This window comes from Euprymna scolopes, chromosome 20, assembly GCF_053919585.1.
Source record: "Euprymna scolopes isolate OS-2025 chromosome 20, ASM5391958v1, whole genome shotgun sequence".
Lineage (NCBI taxonomy): Eukaryota > Metazoa > Mollusca > Cephalopoda > Sepiida > Sepiolidae > Euprymna > Euprymna scolopes.
The window spans coordinates 39,848,124-39,866,258 of record NC_136501.1 but is presented as its reverse complement, the minus strand read 5'-3'; the positions used below and the strand labels follow the sequence as shown (position 1 = coordinate 39,866,258).

The 18,135-nt window shown below is 30.8% G+C and overlaps 1 protein-coding gene across 2 annotated transcripts in view; it reads left to right on the top strand.

Annotated features, from left to right (window-relative positions):
* Window positions 1-18,135, top strand: part of LOC145241399 (putative HIT-like protein slr1234) — a 46,302-nt gene that overhangs the window by 18,325 nt on the left and 9,842 nt on the right. For both annotated transcript variants that reach the window (XM_080104326.1, XM_080104327.1), the window contains exon 4: window positions 608-712. In XM_080104326.1, the coding sequence (XP_079960452.1) occupies window positions 608-712 (105 nt within the window). The remainder of the gene's footprint in view (window positions 1-607; window positions 713-18,135) is intronic.

Here is an 18,135-nt window from a genome sequence, read left to right as displayed (position 1 = left end):
TATATATATATATAAATTTAAAGGAGATTAGAACAATAGTCTAAAGAGCTGAGTGTATTTCAATGTAACAGTGAAATTGCTAGTTTAATTAAAATACAGGAAAGAGAAAGTGATCGTTGTAATTTAGATATATAATAAGCTCGATAGGTAAATATATATATATAAATGTGCACTAGACGAATCACATTCAACACTCATAAGTTAATTGAATATACATTGACAATAATGTTATACACACACTGGCTACATTACACAACTAGTCTTTGAGAAAGAAAACTTTAGAAATGTTACCAGTTCCCTTCTGGCTAGGATTGTCAGTTTTAATTTTACAAGCCATAAACTTATCCTCATACAAATACTCTTTCCTTCAGAAAATGGAAGGACTTTGTTTTAGGAAGAATTTCTTCCTTGTGCTACTTAAATTTTAATTTTACTCATATTCACATTGTCACTGAAATGTAAGGACCTACAGAGACATTCTAAGTGGTGAGTCGAGCAGTGAAATATCTGTTCACATTACATTAAAATTTCTGTACCCTCAAGAAAGCAGAAAACAGAGGGAATTCCAAAGCCTAGCATTCTTACCATTTCTTTTCTTTGTTTACAGTGTATCGCCTTTGAAGATGTTCAACCTCAAGCACCTGTCCACTTTTTGGTGATTCCACGCAAACCAATTCCTGGCATCAGTGATGCTGACGATGAAGACCAAATGGTAAAAATACAGTTTTTCTATTGTTTTACAGATTCCTTACAAATGCAATATTTGAGGTTATTTCAAATAAGATAAGTAACGTCTTGATTTATTTATCAGTTGAGTAATTTATTATTTATTAATGCAGTGTCAGTAATTTATTATTTGATAATGAATTGTCAGTAATTTATTATTTGATAATGAATTGTTAGTAATTTATTACTTGTTTATGAATTGTTAGTAATTTATTAATTGTTAATGAATTGTTAGTAATTTATTACTTGATAATGCATTGTTAGTAATTTATTACTTGTTTTAAATGCATTGTTAGTAATTTATTACTTGTTGTTAATACATCGTTAGTAATGTATTACTTGTTAATACATCGTTAGTAATGTATTACTTGATAATGCATTGTTAGTAATTTATTACTTGTTGTTAATGCATTGTTAGTAATTTATTACTTGTTAATACATCGTTAGTAATGTATTACTTGATAATGCATTGTTAGTAATTTATTACTTATTGTTAATGCATTGTTAGTAATTTATTAATTGTTAATGCATTGTCAGTAATTTATTACTTGTTGTTAATACATCGTTAGTAATGTATTGCTTGATAATGCATTGTTAGTAATTTATTACTTGTTGTTAATGAATCGTTAGTAATTTATTACTTGTTAATGCATTGTCAGTAATTTATTGTTGTTAATACATCGTTAGTAATGTATTACTTGATAATGCATTGTTAGTAATTTATTACTTGTTTTTAATGCATCGTTAGTAATTTATTACTTGTTAGTGCATTGTCAGTAATTTATTACTTGTTGTTAATACATCGTTAGTAATGTATTACTTGATAATGCATTGTTAGTAATTTATTACTTGTTTTTAATGCATTGTTAGTAATTTATTACTTGTTGTTAATACATCGTTAGTAATGTATTACTTGATAATGCATTGTTAGTAATTTATTACTTGTTGTTAATGCATTGTTAGTAATTTATTACTTGTTAATGCATTGTCAGTAATTTATTACTTGTTGTTTATACATCGTTAGTAATTTACTACTTGTTAATGCATCGTTAGTAATTTATTACTTGTTTTTAATGCATTGTTAGTAATTTATTACTTGTTGTTAATACATCGTTAGTAATTTACTACTTGATAATGCATTGTTAGTAATTTATTACTTGTTGTTAATGCATTGTTAGTAATTTATTACTTGTTAATGCATTGTCAGTAATTTATTACTTGTTGTTAATACATCGTTAGTAATGTATTACTTGATAATGCATTGTTAGTAATTTATTACTTGTTAATGCATTTTCAGTAGTTTATTACTTGTTGTTAATACATCGTTAGTAATGTATTACTTGATAATGCATGGTTAGTAATTTATTACTTGTTAATGCATTGTTAGTAATTTATTACTTGTTAATGCATTGTTAGTAATTTATTACTTGTTAATGCATTGTCAGTAATTTATTACTTGTTGTTTATACATCGTTAGTAATGTATTACTTGATAATTCATTGTTAGTAATTAATACTTGTTAATGCATTGTCAGTAATTTATTACTTGTTAATGCATTGTTAGTAATTTATTACTTGTTAATGCATTGTTAGTAATTTATTACTTGTTAATGCATTGTTAGTAATTTATTACTTGTTAATGCATTGTCAGTAATTTATTACTTGTTAATACATCGTTAGTAATTTATTACTTGTTAATTCATTGTTAGTAATGTATTACTTGATAATGCATTGTTAGTAATTTATTACTTGTTGTTAATGAATTGTTAGTAATTTATTACTTGTTAATGCATTGTTAGTAATTTATTACTTGTTTTTAATGCATTGTTAGTAATTTATTACTTGTTGTTAATACATCGTTAGTAATGTATTACTTGATAATGCATTGTTAGTAATTTATTACTTGTTAATGCATTGTCAGTAATTTATTACTTGTTGTTAATACATCGTTAGTAATTTACTACTTGATAATGCATTGTTAGTAATTTATTACTTGTTGTTAATGCATTGTTAGTAATTTATTACTTGTTAATGCATTGTCAGTAATTTATTACTTGTTGTTAATACATCGTTAGTAATGTATTACTTGATAATGCATTGTTAGTAATTCATTACTTGTTTTTAATGAATTGTTAGTAATTTATTACTTGTTAATGCATTGTCAGTAATTTATTACTAGTTGTTAATACATCGTTAGTAATGTATTACTTGATAATGCATTGTTAGTAATTTATTACTTGTTGTTAATGAATTGTTAGTAATTTATTACTTGTTTTTAATGCATTGTCAGTAATTTATTACTTGTTGTTAATACATCGTTAGTAATGTATTACTTGATAATGCATTGTTAGTAATTCATTACTTGTTGTTAATGAATTGTTAGTAATTTATTACTTGTTAATGCATTGTCAGTAATTTATTACTTGTTGTTAATACATCGTTAATAATGTATTACTTGATAATGCATCGTTAGTAATTTATTACTTGTTGTTAATGAATTGTTAGTAATTTATTACTTGTTAATGCATTGTCAGTAATTTATTACTAGTTGTTAATACATCGTTAGTAATGTATTACTTGATAATGCATTGTTAGTAATTTATTACTTGTTGTTAATACATCGTTAGTAATGTATTACTTGATAATGCATTGTTAGTAATTTATTACTTGTTGTTAATGCATTCTTAGTAATTTATTACTTGTTAATGCATTGTCAGTAATTTATTACTTGTTGTTAATACATCGTTAGTAATTTACTACTTGATAATGCATTGTTAGTAATTTATTACTTGTTGTTAATGCATTGTCAGTAATTTATTACTTATTAATGCATTGTCAGTAATTTATTACTTGTTGTTAATACATCGTTAGTAATGTATTACTTGATAATGCATTGTTAGTAATTTATTACTTGTTAATGCATTGTCAGTAATTTATTACTTGTTGTTAATACATCGTTAGTAATGTATTACTTGATAATGCATGGTTAGTAATTTATTACTTGTTAATGCATTGTTAGTAATTTATTACTTGTTAATGCATTTTCAGTAATTTATTACTTGTTGTTTATACATCGTTAGTAATGTATTACTTGATAATGCATTGTTAGTAGTTAATACTTGTTAATGCATTGTCAGTAATTTATTACTTGTTAATGCATTGTTAGTAATTTATTACTTGTTAATGCATTGTTAGTAATTTATTACTTGTTAATGCATTGTCAGTAATTTATTACTTGTTAATACATCGTTAGTAATTTATTACTTGTTAATGCATTGTTAGTAATTTATTACTTGTTAATGCATTGTCAGTAATTTATTACTTGTTGTTAATACATCGTTAGTAATGTATTACTTGATAATGCATTGTTAGTAATTTATTACTTGTTAATGCTTGGTCAGTAATTTATTACTTGTTGTTAATACATCGTTAGTAATGTATTACTTGATAATGCATTGTTAGTAATGTATTAATTTTTAATGCATTGTTAGTAATTTATTACTTGTTAATGCATTGTCAGTAATTTATTACTTGTTAATGCATTGTTAGTAATTTATTACTTGTTAATGCATTGTTAGTAATTTATTACTTGTTAATGCATTGTCAGTAATTTATTACTTGTTAATACATCGTTAGTAATTTATTACTTGTTAATGCATTGTTAGTAATTTATTACTTGTTAATGCATTGTCAGTAATTTATTACTTGTTGTTAATACATCGTTAGTAATGTATTACTTGATAATGCATTGTTAGTAATTTATTACTTGTTAATGCATTGTCAGTAATTTATTACTTGTTTTTAATGCATTGTTAGTAATTTATTACTTGTTTTTAATGCATCGTTAGTAATTTATTACTTGTTAATGCATTGTTAGTAATTTATTACTTGTTAATGCATTGTTAGTAATTTATTACTTGATAATGCATTGTTAGTAATTTATTACTTGTTAATGCATTGTCAGTAATTTATTACTTGTTAATACATCGTTAGTAATTTATTACTTGTTAATGCATTGTTAGTAATTTATTACTTGTTAATGCATTGTCAGTAATTTATTACTCGTTGTTAATACATCGTTAGTAATGTATTACTTGATAATGCATTGTTAGTAATTTATTACTTGTTAATGCATTGTCAGTAATTTATTACTTGTTGTTAATACATCGTTAGTAATGTATTACTTGATAATGCATTGTTAGTAATTTATTACTTGTTAATGCATTGTCAGTAATTTATTACTTGTTGTTAATACATCGTTAGTAATTTACTACTTGATAATGCATTGTTAGTAATTTATTACTTGTTGTTAATGCATTGTTAGTAATTTATTACTTATTAATGCATTGTCAGTAATTTATTACTTGTTGTTAATACATCGTTAGTAATGTATTACTTGATAATGCATTGTTAGTAATTTATTACTTGTTAATTCATTGTCAGTAATTTATTACTTGTTGTTAATACATCGTTAGTAATGTATTACTTGATAATGCATGGTTAGTAATTTATTACTTGTTAATGCATTGTTAGTAATTTATTACTTGTTAATGCATTTTCAGTAATTTATTACTTGTTGTTTATACATCGTTAGTAATGTATTACTTGATAATGCATTGTTAGTAATTAATACTTGTTAATGCATTGTCAGTAATTTATTACTTGTTAATGCATTGTTAGTAATTTATTACTTGTTGTTAATGCATTGTTAGTAATTTATTACTTATTAATGCATTGTCAGTAATTTATTACTTGTTGTTAATACATCGTTAGTAATGTATTACTTGATAATGCATTGTTAGTAATTTATTACTTGTTAATTCATTGTTAGTAATTTATTACTTGTTAATTCATTGTCAGTAATTTATTACTTGTTGTTAATACATCGTTAGTAATGTATTACTTGATAATGCATGGTTAGTAATTTATTACTTGTTAATGCATTGTTAGTAATTTATTACTTGTTAATGCATTTTCAGTAATTTATTACTTGTTGTTTATACATCGTTAGTAATGTATTACTTGATAATGCATTGTTAGTAATTAATACTTGTTAATGCATTGTCAGTAATTTATTACTTGTTAATGCATTGTTAGTAATTTATTACTTGTTAATGCATTGTTAGTAATATATTACTTGTTAATGCATTGTCAGTAATTTATTACTTGTTAATACATCGTTAGTAATTTATTACTTGTTAATGCATTGTTAGTAATTTATTACTTGTTAATGCATTGTCAGTAATTTATTACTTGTTGTTAATACATCGTTAGTAATATATTACTTGATAATGCATTGTTAGTAATTTATTACTTGTTAATGCTTGGTCAGTAATTTATTACTTGTTGTTAATACATCGTTAGTAATGTATTACTTGATAATGCATTGTTAGTAATGTATTACTTGTTAATGCATTGTTAGTAATTTATTACTTGTTAATGCATTGTCAGTAATTTATTACTTGTTAATGCATTGTTAGTAATTTATTACTTGTTAATGCATTGTCAGTAATTTATTACTTGTTAATGCATTGTCAGTAATTTATTACTTGTTAATACATCGTTAGTAATTTATTACTTGTTAATGCATTGTTAGTAATTTATTACTTGTTAATGCATTGTCAGTAATTTATTACTCGTTGTTAATACATCGTTAGTAATGTATTACTTGATAATGCATTGTTAGTAATTTATTACTTGTTAATGCATTGTCAGTAATTTATTACTTGTTGTTAATACATCGTTAGTAATGTATTACTTGATAATGCATTGTTAGTAATTTATTACTTGATAATGCATTGTTAGTAATTTATTACTTGTTAATGCATTGTCAGTAATTTATTACTTGTTGTTAATACATCGTTAGTTATGTATTACTTGGTAATGCATTGTTAGTAATTTATTACTTGTTTTTATTGCATTGTTAGTAATTTGTTACTTGTTGTAAATACATTGTTAGTAATTTATTACTTGTTGTTAATGCATTGTTTGAGATATTCCAACCCATATCATCCAGCCCTGACACCAACACCTCAGATTTTGTTTTTATAAACACCTCATAAAATTTAGGTAAAAACTAAGAGAAATCTGCATTTTCAGCTTTATTTGAATAGAGAAACCCATTTTTTTTTTTTTCAGAGGGTTGATTTTGGTCCAGATTTTGGAACCTAGACGTTTTAGAAAATTAGCAATTTTTGGGCTAAAATCTTGGGCCTAAATTTCATCCAAGTATGTTTTCAAGGGTGAGGAATCCAAAACTCATAGGTAGAACAGCACTAAATTAAAGGAAAGACCATGTTTTGATGTTCCATCACGGCACTTTTAAGGGGTAATTCGGTCCTCCAAATAGAGCAGCAAAAAGGGTAACTGTGGGTCTTTTCCTGAAACAAATTTTGGATTTTTGAAATAATATAGGATGAAACTTTCATAAAATCAAAAAATATTTCTTGGCATTACCACTATTCTGCTGTATTTAAACTCTTAAATTTGGTATTTTTCAAAACATTTCCAGGTTTAAGTAAGATAATTGCGATATTTGCAACAGACTAGTGTGATCTCCTTGAGTAGTAGAACAAAAACACAGCTTAGCTGAAAACGTAGGTCAGAATGTCAAGTGAGAGATTGTAGACCAACAAATCTGCTCTTGTTTCAGGGCTTTTCACTTTAGTGGGGGTAAGGGGATCCCTCACCTCAGCCGGAAAATTTTTGTCTAGCTTTTAAAATAGCTTTTAAAAGACTCAAAACAAATTTAAAACAATTCCTTTTGGTCTAAATATCTAAAAAACATTGCTTTATCCCTTCCACACAGGGTTATGGATCTCAAATGGGTGTCCAAAAAATGTGTCTCCTCCCATACCTTCGGAACCCAAGTGGGAACCCAAGTGGGAAACCCTGTATTTACAGAAATTTGGACTTTGTCATCTTAAATGCCAGAATTTTGACAATTCAACAGATTATGTATGCATCACTGTGAAATATGTACAGTATGTCTAAGTCTAACGACTTTCAACATTTATCAAAGTAGTTCTGGGTTTGTTCTTTTCCTCATCTGTGATGAAATATGTTCTTCAGTTTGATGACGTATTTGGTGTCGTGATCTTCATGATTACCTTGTTCAATAGAATCCATCCCTTATTATCTGTACCAGGCCAGTGAAATTGAATTGATGGCCCATGTGGATGCAGGAATTTGCAAGTGAGGTCTTGTTCATCCTTATTTATAATCTCAATCAATGCCAGCCACGAAAACCTGTCAAAGATGCAAGTGATGTAGTTGTTCCATGGGCAGGAAGGAACAATCAACAAACATTCTTGTGTCGATACTTAATTGTTTTCCCTAGATTGTGGATTGTGATGTTGGAACAAAATGATGAGAACTTCTAGTGCTAGGGATGGTATCATCGAGCTGGTACTAGAGATACAAGACTTCTCGTACCATGAGTTGTCAATGGTCAGGAAAGTAATTCCCTCAGTTGATGTTTTGCAGTATTCCTCAGTTGCTCGAAACGTTAAAATTTGGTTTTTGATAAGCAATGATGGGATGTTGCAAACTGACTAACAGTATCTTACACTTAGCAGTACCCCCAATTCCATCACAAGAGAAATTTCCCGTTACTAGCTGCAAAGAATGTTGAGGTTGCATCAAAACCAAAATCAGATTTGTGCTAGCAAATATTAAGAAATGCCTTGTAACTTTTATATTGACTTGCACAGCCATCACTGCAGTATTCAATTCTTTTAATCGATCGCAAATTCTCCTTGATCCATGCCATGACAATTCTCTATAATTCATGGATGAAAGAGGTATCATGGTTAAGATCATTAGATATGATGTACAAAGAAATATGTGTACAAAGAAACGTGTTGAAAATTTCCATCTTGTTTGAAATATATCACCACGGGATGCATGGTGCACTGGTCCTTACTGCAGTTATATCCCTGGATTTCAACGTAATGGTAATTTTCTGCAAAGTCCATAAGAATGATGCACTCTTCCTCAGTATTTCATCTTTTCTTTGTGTGAAGAAGTAAGCCTGACTCTTTCCTACGAAAGAGTGGGTCGTAAGGTTATCTATGCTATACACCAGCAACTCCATGAAATCTTCAACATCAATTGTGTGTCTTTAAGGTTGATGCTGGCTATAAGGCATCATCAATTCGGAGTTCAATGAATTTATCACAAATGCACTTTTCCAGAGTAGTATATCCAGGACAGTTTTGACAGCAATGCACCATGCATTCAAGATTTGTGGTGTCACACACTACCATAGCCATCAAGTCCTTGTAGGCGAAATTGAATTTAGGGAGTTGGGTGGCTTCACTCTCGGAATTCGCATCTTCAGAATCTTCAGCTTTCCTTTTCAACTGTGTTCTATCAGCAGAGTTAAAACAATCAACTAGCAGTTTTATATTCTGATGCAAAATGCGAACGCATACAGAATGGGAACCTGACAATGAGACAATGACACATCATTTTGGACAGAGCTCGCAAAACTTAGAAAGTCCAATTTTGTGGTCTGGATATTTCTGCTTGTAGTTTGCATAGAGATAAGATTGCACATGAATTTTGTTGCCAATGCTCACATAATCTTTACCCCCGGTATCATTCTCGATTATTCGTCATCATAATAGAATGCTTGAACAGACTCAAAACCTTCTTAGGAGAAACCTCTTCCTTTCTTCTTGTCAGGTAATGAAAGACTATTGCAGCTTTGTTTAAGTGCTCACGCTTCACAGACTATGTATTCAGATACATTGAGATAATCTGCAACCTTCTTGCATGATCAACCTTCGTGCTCAACTTATTAGTTGAAATTTTTCACTTGTACCATTCTCCAGTTTGGGATGTAGGTGATCCTAATCAGCTGCCATGGCAACGAGTTCTCTTTCACTCTACTTGCTTCTAGTAGTGACTTCTTCAAGTTCAAGTCTTCCAATGTCAAGAATTTCAGCAGTGACTTCTTCAAGTTCAAGTCTTCCAATGTCAAGAATTTCAGCAGTGACTTCTTCAAGTTCAAGTTTTCCAATGTCAAGAATTTCAGCAGTGACTTCCTCAAGTTCAAGTTTTCCAATGTCAAGAATTTCAGCAGTGACTTCTTCAAGTTCAAGTCTTCCAATGTCAAGAATTTCAGCAGTGACTTCTTCAAGTTAAAGTCTTCCAATGTCAAGAATTTCAGCAGTGACTTCTTCAAGTTCAAGTCTTCCAATGTCAAGAATTTCAGCAGTGACTTCTTCAAGTTCAAGTCTTCCAATGTCAAGAATTTCAGCAGTGACTTCTTCAAGTTCAAGTCTTCCAATGTCAAGAATTTCAGCAGTGACTTCTTCAAGTTCAAGTCTTCCAATGTCAAGAATTTCAGCAGTGACTTCTTCAAGTTCAAGTCTTCCAATGTCAAGAATTTCAGCAGTAACTTCTTCAAGTTCAAGTCTTCCAATGTCAAGAATTTCAGCAGTGACTTCTTCAAGTTCAAGTCTTCCAATGTCAAGAATTTCAGCAGTGACTTCTTCAAGTTCAAGTCTTCCAATGTCAAGAATTTCAGCAGTAACTTCTTCAAGTTCAAGTCTTCCAATGTCAAGAATTTCAGCAGTGACTTCTTCAAGTTCAAGTCTTCCAATATCAAGAATTTCAGCAGTGACTTCTTCAAGTTCAAGTCTTCCAATGTCAAGAATTTCAGCAGTGACTTCTTCAAGTTCAAGTCTTCCAATGTCAAGAATTTCAGCAGTGACTTCTTCAAGTTCAAGTCTTCCAATGTCAAGAATTTCAGCAGTGACTTCTTCAAGTTCAAGTCTTCCAATGTCAAGAATTTCAGCAGTGACTTCTTCAAGTTCAAGTCTTCCAATATCAAGAATTTCAGCAGTGACTTCTTCAAGTTCAAGTCTTCCAATGTCAAGAATTTCAGCAGTGACTTCTTCAAGTTCAAGTCTTCCAATGTCAAGAATTTCAGCAGTGACTTCTTCAAGTTCAAGGCTTCCAATGTCAAGAATTTCAGCAGTGACTTCTTCAAGTTCAAGGCTTCCAATGTCAAGAATTTCAGCAGTGACTTCTTCAAGTTCAAGGCTTCCAATGTCAAGAATTTCAGCAGTGACTTCCTTCTTTTTTTCTCCTCTCCAGTTTCTTCTGTACCATGATAATTTGCATTCATTTCTGCACTCCATGAGTTTTTAATGGAGAAATATTGAACTTATCCAATTTTGTGTGCTTTTCCTCTTTCTCCAGCTCAATATTGCAATCATCACTTTCTACAGTCAAACTTTCTTCCATATCCTTTGCAAGTATGGTACAATGACGGCATTTCACATTGTATCCATAACTGTTCAACATCTGAGCCATCTTTAAACTAATCTAAAAAAGCAATGAACCCAAATCAAAACTTAGTTACTGATATTTTATGCTCAATGCAGTAGTATGTGGCAAGTGACAAAATGTTCCAGATTTTAGCAATTACTTTTTAATATAACTTATGTGATATAAACAATTTGCCTCCAGCAATACCCACAGATCCTCGCCCTCGCTTGATGAATAACTATCTCATTATGGTACAAGAAATTATCTAATTTGAAAGTAAATACTTGCCAAGAATTTTTTACATTTGTGACATTCTCTGGATTTCCTGAAAAATAATCAAGAATGTAAAAAAAAAAAAACGCTTTTTTCTGAAATGCTAAATTAAAAATCTGGTGCACACAAAAGTAGCCTATCCATATAAGGAACAAATTCTATGAGTCAGATTTTCAATTTTGCCTTCGAAAAATGTTGTTTTTTTACATGGATGTTTTGCCAAAAAGTGCCCAAAATTGAATTTTCCCATATCTTGGACCCATAAGGTTATATACCTACATCTGTGCTTCGATTATATCAGCTCATCAGAGCCAAAATAAAGTAAGCAACCTGAATATTTGTATAATAAAGTTCTACCTAGTATTAAGCACTTCTGAAAAAATGTTGGTATTAAGTTCATTTTGTAAATATATCTAAATTTGATTATCTATTTATTTATTTATCTATCTATCTTTATATATATATATATATATATATATATATATATATATATATATAAGTGAACGTGTATGTGTGTGTGTCTGTGTGTGTACATTTCCCTATGCAATAACTCTGTCAATTTTAAATCTACAGACTCGAAATTTGATATACAGGGTACTGAGATTTGGGAAAATCTTTGTGATCGGTTTTCGGACAGAAATTTGGCTGTTATGGGGGTCAAAGTTCAACGATTTGACCTTTGAGAAATTTACCAAACTCCTCTGACAATTTTGGGTCTAAACACTTGAGATTTTAGATATAGGTTCATTGGACATGGATCTAGCTTAATAACTTGATTTGAGCCCAAAAGAATAAACGTTAAGGAGTCATAATAGGGATCAAAGTTAAAAAAGTTGACCGCTTTTTTTTTTGTTTTGCTCAACATACACCTCCAAACACCCGGGCAATGCCGGACTAAAATGCTAGTATATATATATATATATATATATATATATATATATATATATATATATAACAAATAATTATTTGCTCTGTAATAACATTGAGCTTCTTAAATTAAGTATTTGTATGTATAAAAAGTTAAATATAATTGATAAAATCATATTTCCACAGAAATATAGTCATTCATAGAGAAACTGTTTTGCTGTATCACAGCTTTTCAGTATGGCTAGACTAGGAACTATCTCAAGCCAGGATAGAAACTCAACCACATAGGCAACAGTAGGCACTTTAACCATTAGGCTATTTGGATTCTGCTGAAATGGGTATTTGAAATTACAATGATCAAACATTGTTCAAACGCCTAAGGTCCAGTTGTTTACACAAAGAGCATTGCGTTATATGTTAGTGGCAGTTTGTTATTTCACTCCCCAACATGCTCCACCCAAGATAGGAAGCATTTATGTATATATTTATGTACATATTAAAACATATTTAAATTTATTTTGCTTTCATTGCTATATATATTCACTTGACATATTAATTACAGGTTTTCTCATATTCGCTATTTTTTTTTTTACTTTTGTATGTTTGTATGTCTGCTAAAAACTTTTACCATATGCATCAGACTGGATCGAAACTGGTACCATCTTAAAGGGCAATCCCTCGGATGCATAATATGTGAAAATTAGAAAAAAAAAAGATTCATTTTGTGGCTGACAATTGGACCACTTTTTGGAAGTGTGGGGGGGGGGGGTCGGCTCTCTCTTTTCACAAATCACGCATGCGTATCAAACTAAAACTATGTTTAAAAATCTTATTTTGTAAAATCATAACGTCATAAGTACTTGTGGCCATGTGGTCGTGTGGGCAAACGCATTTGCCTGTAACTTTTTACCTTCTTCTTTCTAGCCCGGCTGCCGCAGCTCATTTTTTTTTTTTTTTTTTTGGTTGTATACGCACTTCCTTCTATTTTGATTGAAAGAAAAGTTGTTTTGATTCATTTATTGGGAGGGGGGATCCAACACATGAGCAACAAAAAGTGCTCAATATCTGGAGAATAGCTTCTTCTCTTCGTATCCCTTCTGCCAAAATATCTGGTTGGGAGGTTGTTATGTACTTCTTCTTTTTTAGGGCGATTACATTTTTCATGTTTTTAGCTATTCTTAGATTTTTAAAATTGTTGCGGGGGTATCGATGAAAGTGCTCAATATCCTTAGTATAGAAGGTGTGTCCAAACTGAACTTCATGCCAACCCAGGCAACGCGGGGTATCCATGCTAGTCTAATATAGAAAAGCAAATGTATGTGTGTTTGTATGTCCAGCTAAAAGTCAAAAAATACAAAATCTCACCACCATCAAGTGATGCTTTAGATGTATACTATCTTAAATGAAGAAACAAATTATTAAGGTAGAAATCTGTGAGAGAAGAGGCGTTTTTTTCGTTTTTATAAGAATGGAATCATTGACTGAGGATGCGTCCTAATTTTCAACTTCCTTTCTAAACAATGAAATGCTGAAAATCACGTTTTCTTTTTTCTTTTTTTTTTTTCTTTCTTTTTTTATTATTATGGTATTACATTCATCCAAGAAACTTCAGGTAAAACATTTTACTGAAACTTAATTAATTATTAAAACAAAAATGATAACTTGAAGAGACTATAAAACATATTCCTAATTTTATTTTTACTCTTGATAAATCACACAAAAAAAAATGTTCTGAGAATCTAATTAAAAGTATCTTCACATTTCTTTTCGTGAGCAAAAAAAAAAAAAATGTATGAGTCAACATTTGTTTTACAACTTTCGATGTGAAAAGGTAATACCAAAACGGACAACTTCATGTAATATTTGACTTACAAAACAAATGAAGTGATAGAACTCAACAAATACTCATGCTTCTGCAAAAATTCGAATAAAAAGAAAACAATGTTAAGCATCGCTTCCCCCATAAAAAATAAAAACTTTAGTTTGACTAGCACACATTTTTCAATTTATTAAATTCTTAGGTGAAATAAAAAAAATAATTAACAAAGTCAAATAATTATTTGGTTTTACAACTTTCAATATGAAAAAAAACAGAAAAAAAATGCCACTATGTAATATTTTACATATATTTGACAAAATTAAATTTATTTTCCTGTTAAAGGTATTTTAACTCATTTTAAGTAACTCCAATTACTTAATTCAAAGACAAATCTTGCATCCCATCAAATTATTTTAAAAGGGTTTTGAATTTAAAGCCATGTTTAATTTCAGAAGAGTTTCCGATGGGTAGCTAATCTATAGAAGTCCTACAGATGAAATCTATATATATGATTATATTTTGCATAAATGTATTTTATGACAAAATATTATTTTATTAAATATTTATTGATTTCTTTTAGAAAAAAATGTTTACAACTGAATGGTTTACATCAACACAATGAACGCCTCTCATATGGACACTTATGTTGCGTGAGCAAACCAGACAATCTTTATAACTACACAAAAAATAAAACAAACAAAAATATTGGGCAATCTCTAACAATTGTGCTCCTAAAATAAAGATGGCTGAAATAGATACAGGTAATGCAAGTATGGAACAGAAGCCACTAAGCATGAAACGAAACACAAAACTAGTGTTGGGTTGATTCCTAATCTTTTTCTGATTTCGATTCCAGGAAAATGTTTATTAACAATTCCGATACTAATTCCCATGGAATTGTTGTTTTGAAATATACCATTATATAATCGAAAATTTTTGTGTAACGAAAAAATGGAAATACAATTAAGGGAATTTCGAAAACGATTTGATTTTTTTCGTAAAATTTCTTTCATTGAAGATAAAAATCAAAACAAATATTTTAACCATGAATTAAACATGCACCATGAAATTAATAACAATCAATTTCAGGAGTTATTTTATATGTTAAAAAATATAAAGAAAAAGTAAGTTATGATTAATTCAACAAAAATACAATAACATCAAATTTCAAGGGGAATAACATGTTTTGTTTATCTTTTGATACTCATTTTTTTGGTTAATTTTCTTTTTATCTTCGTTAAAAAGAAAATAAACCAAAATACACCCGGTCAATATGCAAGCCTCCTAGACCTTTTTCTCTAAACTTCCCCTGAGCTATGTCACATGTTCCGTTCATTCTCCTCTAGGATCCTCCGACCACTCCGTAGTATCAGTTAAGATAAAAACGAAATGTAAGAAGCCCCCAGACGTACCCCTCCACCGTACTGTATACCGATACTCTATGGCTGACTGGGATAGCTTCCGTACATTCATATCTGATTTACCTCTGTACTCCATGTTTAAAAAGGAAGTGTCCTCTATAGTATCAGATCTGACCAAATGGTTAATTGTAGGCATAGACCAATTCATACCATCTAAATAATTCCAACAAAAACCTAACAGCCAGCCATGGTTCTCCCCAGAATGTGCTGCTGCTATTGCGCACAGAAATCACTTTTTCCATAGCTACCAACGTAATAGATGCACTGAGACTAAAGCTGCTTTCAGGACTGCCAGCAACCACTGTAAAAGAGTAATAAAAAATGCAAGAGAGCTATATGACCAGTCTGTTAAATCCAAGGTAGCTGATCAGCGGCTTGGTTCCCACCAGTTTTGGCAAATAACAAATAGGATCCTGAACAGAAGGGTGCGTTCTATCCCAACCATTATCAATGGACCAGAGGTCATCTCGTCAGCGTCAGACAAGGCGAAACTATTTGCAAAGAACTTTGCAGTTAATTCTACCCTATGCAACGAAGGCCATCAACAATATTTCCTCCTATAACACAGAACACGCTAGGTAATATACAAATATCTGTGCATGAGGTCGCCAAGCTAATCAAGAACCTAGATTCCAGTAAAGCAACTGGCCCTGATGACATCCCAATTATAGTGTTAAAAAAGCTTCAACCAGAACTTGCTCCCATACTTACGAAACTATTTAAGTGCTGCCTTAAGGAGAAGTGCTTTCTGACTCCCTGGAAGACCTCATCAGTTTGCCCTGTATTTAAGAATTCAGGTGATAAGTCATCTCCCTCTCAGTACAGACCAATAAGTCTCCTGTGTGTTATGAGTAAGTTGCTGGAATCCATATTAAATAGAGAAATAGTCAACCACCTCAGCAGGAATAACCTTCTTAGTGACACACAATATGGTTTCCGCTCTGCAAGATCTACCGCAGATATGCTGACGGTTATATCCCACAGGATTAGTGAATCTCTTGACAAAGGTTTCCTTTCTAGGGCAATTGCTCTTGACATATCAAAGGCCTTCGACAAGGTATGGCATAAGGGTCTACTTCACAAGATTTCCAGCTACGGTATAGCTGGAAATGTTTTCTCAATCATTAAATCATTTCTCTCCGATAGGCTCATAAGAGTAGTGGTAGATGGACAAAAATCGGAGGCCTGCAATATAAATGCTGGAGTCCCCCAGGGGTCAATCCTGGGCCCAACTCTCTTCCTGATCTACATCAATGACCTCCCTAAACACATATCATTCGTTGACATCTATGCTGATGACACAACCATTTATGGCAACACATCAAAGGCTGTAAATGACAAAGTTCTCTCTCATTCTCTCTCCTCTGATCTCAAGCGCGTGGTTCAGTGGGGGAAAATGTGGCTGGTTACCTTTAATGCATCCAAAACCAAACTCCTATCCTTACATCATCAACGCTCTGATCCCCATCTGGCATCAATTGTGATGGATGGCTCTCGTCTGGGTGAGGCCCCGTGTTTTGACAAGCTTCTGGGTTTGACCTTTACTCTTGATCTGAAATGGAACACGTACATCAAGTCTATTGCCAAGGTCACTGGAAAGATGGTGGAATCCTTCTACCACTCCAGAAGATATCTCACTACTGATGCAATTCTCTATCTATATAAAAGCCAAGTACGTCCAAGGATGGAATACTGTTGCCATATCTGGGCAGGAGCTGCTAAAAACAGCCTATCATGCCTTGACAGAGTACAAAATAGACTTCGTGGCTTAGTGGGGGATGCCCTTTTCTCTACCCTGCATCCTCTCTCCCACAGAAGAGACGTTGCGAGCCTATCCTTGTTTTATCATTATTTCCATGGCAGGTGCTCGCCTGAACTCCAATCTCTGGTCCCCCTTCGCCAATCTTTCACGAAAAACACCCATCTAGCTGAATCCACTGTGAAAAATTTCCCCCACTCTATATCTGTGCCTAAATCAAAACGCGGATTCCATGAACAAAGCTTCTTTCTTAGAACTGCACGCCTGTGGAACTCTGCTCTGTTTGCCTGCTTCCCACTGGACTACAACTTGGATGTCTTCAAGTCCAATGTTAACAAATTCCTAATGAACCGCCCCCTTAAGTAAACACTTCATCAAATCTCCACACTAACGTAATGTACTTGCAATAACCCTTATCCCTGAGTGGCTTCCGGTCCTTGATAAGTGGTGATCACTGTGTAAAAAAAAATTTAAAAAATAACTCTTTAAAATTCAACACTTTTTTTCAGCTTCAATTGCTAACTGATTTTTATTCCACTTTGTAGAATATTCTAATTTCTAAATGAAATTTAAAAATAACTAAATCCTTGATTAAATTTTTAGCCTTTTATATTCAATCATCTTCAATTATTCCTATTTATTTATTTGACTTTTTAAAAAAATATTTTAAAATCTAAATAAATTGGTTCATTTCTATATTTATTTTTATTATATAATTATATACTTATCGTCCTTTAATGTTTATTCTTATTTAATGTCTTAATTTACTTTTTTTATTTTTATATAAAAAAGTAAATTTTTTGTAATTGTTTATTTCTATTGTTAAATAAAAGTCATTTATTGAAATTTCGAAATCGCCTCCGCCTTAATGCTGTTTCTGACAACCTTTTTATTTTTATCTTTTGTTTTGGGGTTGGGAAACATTTACCTAGGCTCACATCACGACTGTGATACCAGGCAGTGGTGAATGGCAACAAAGACCCACAGTCC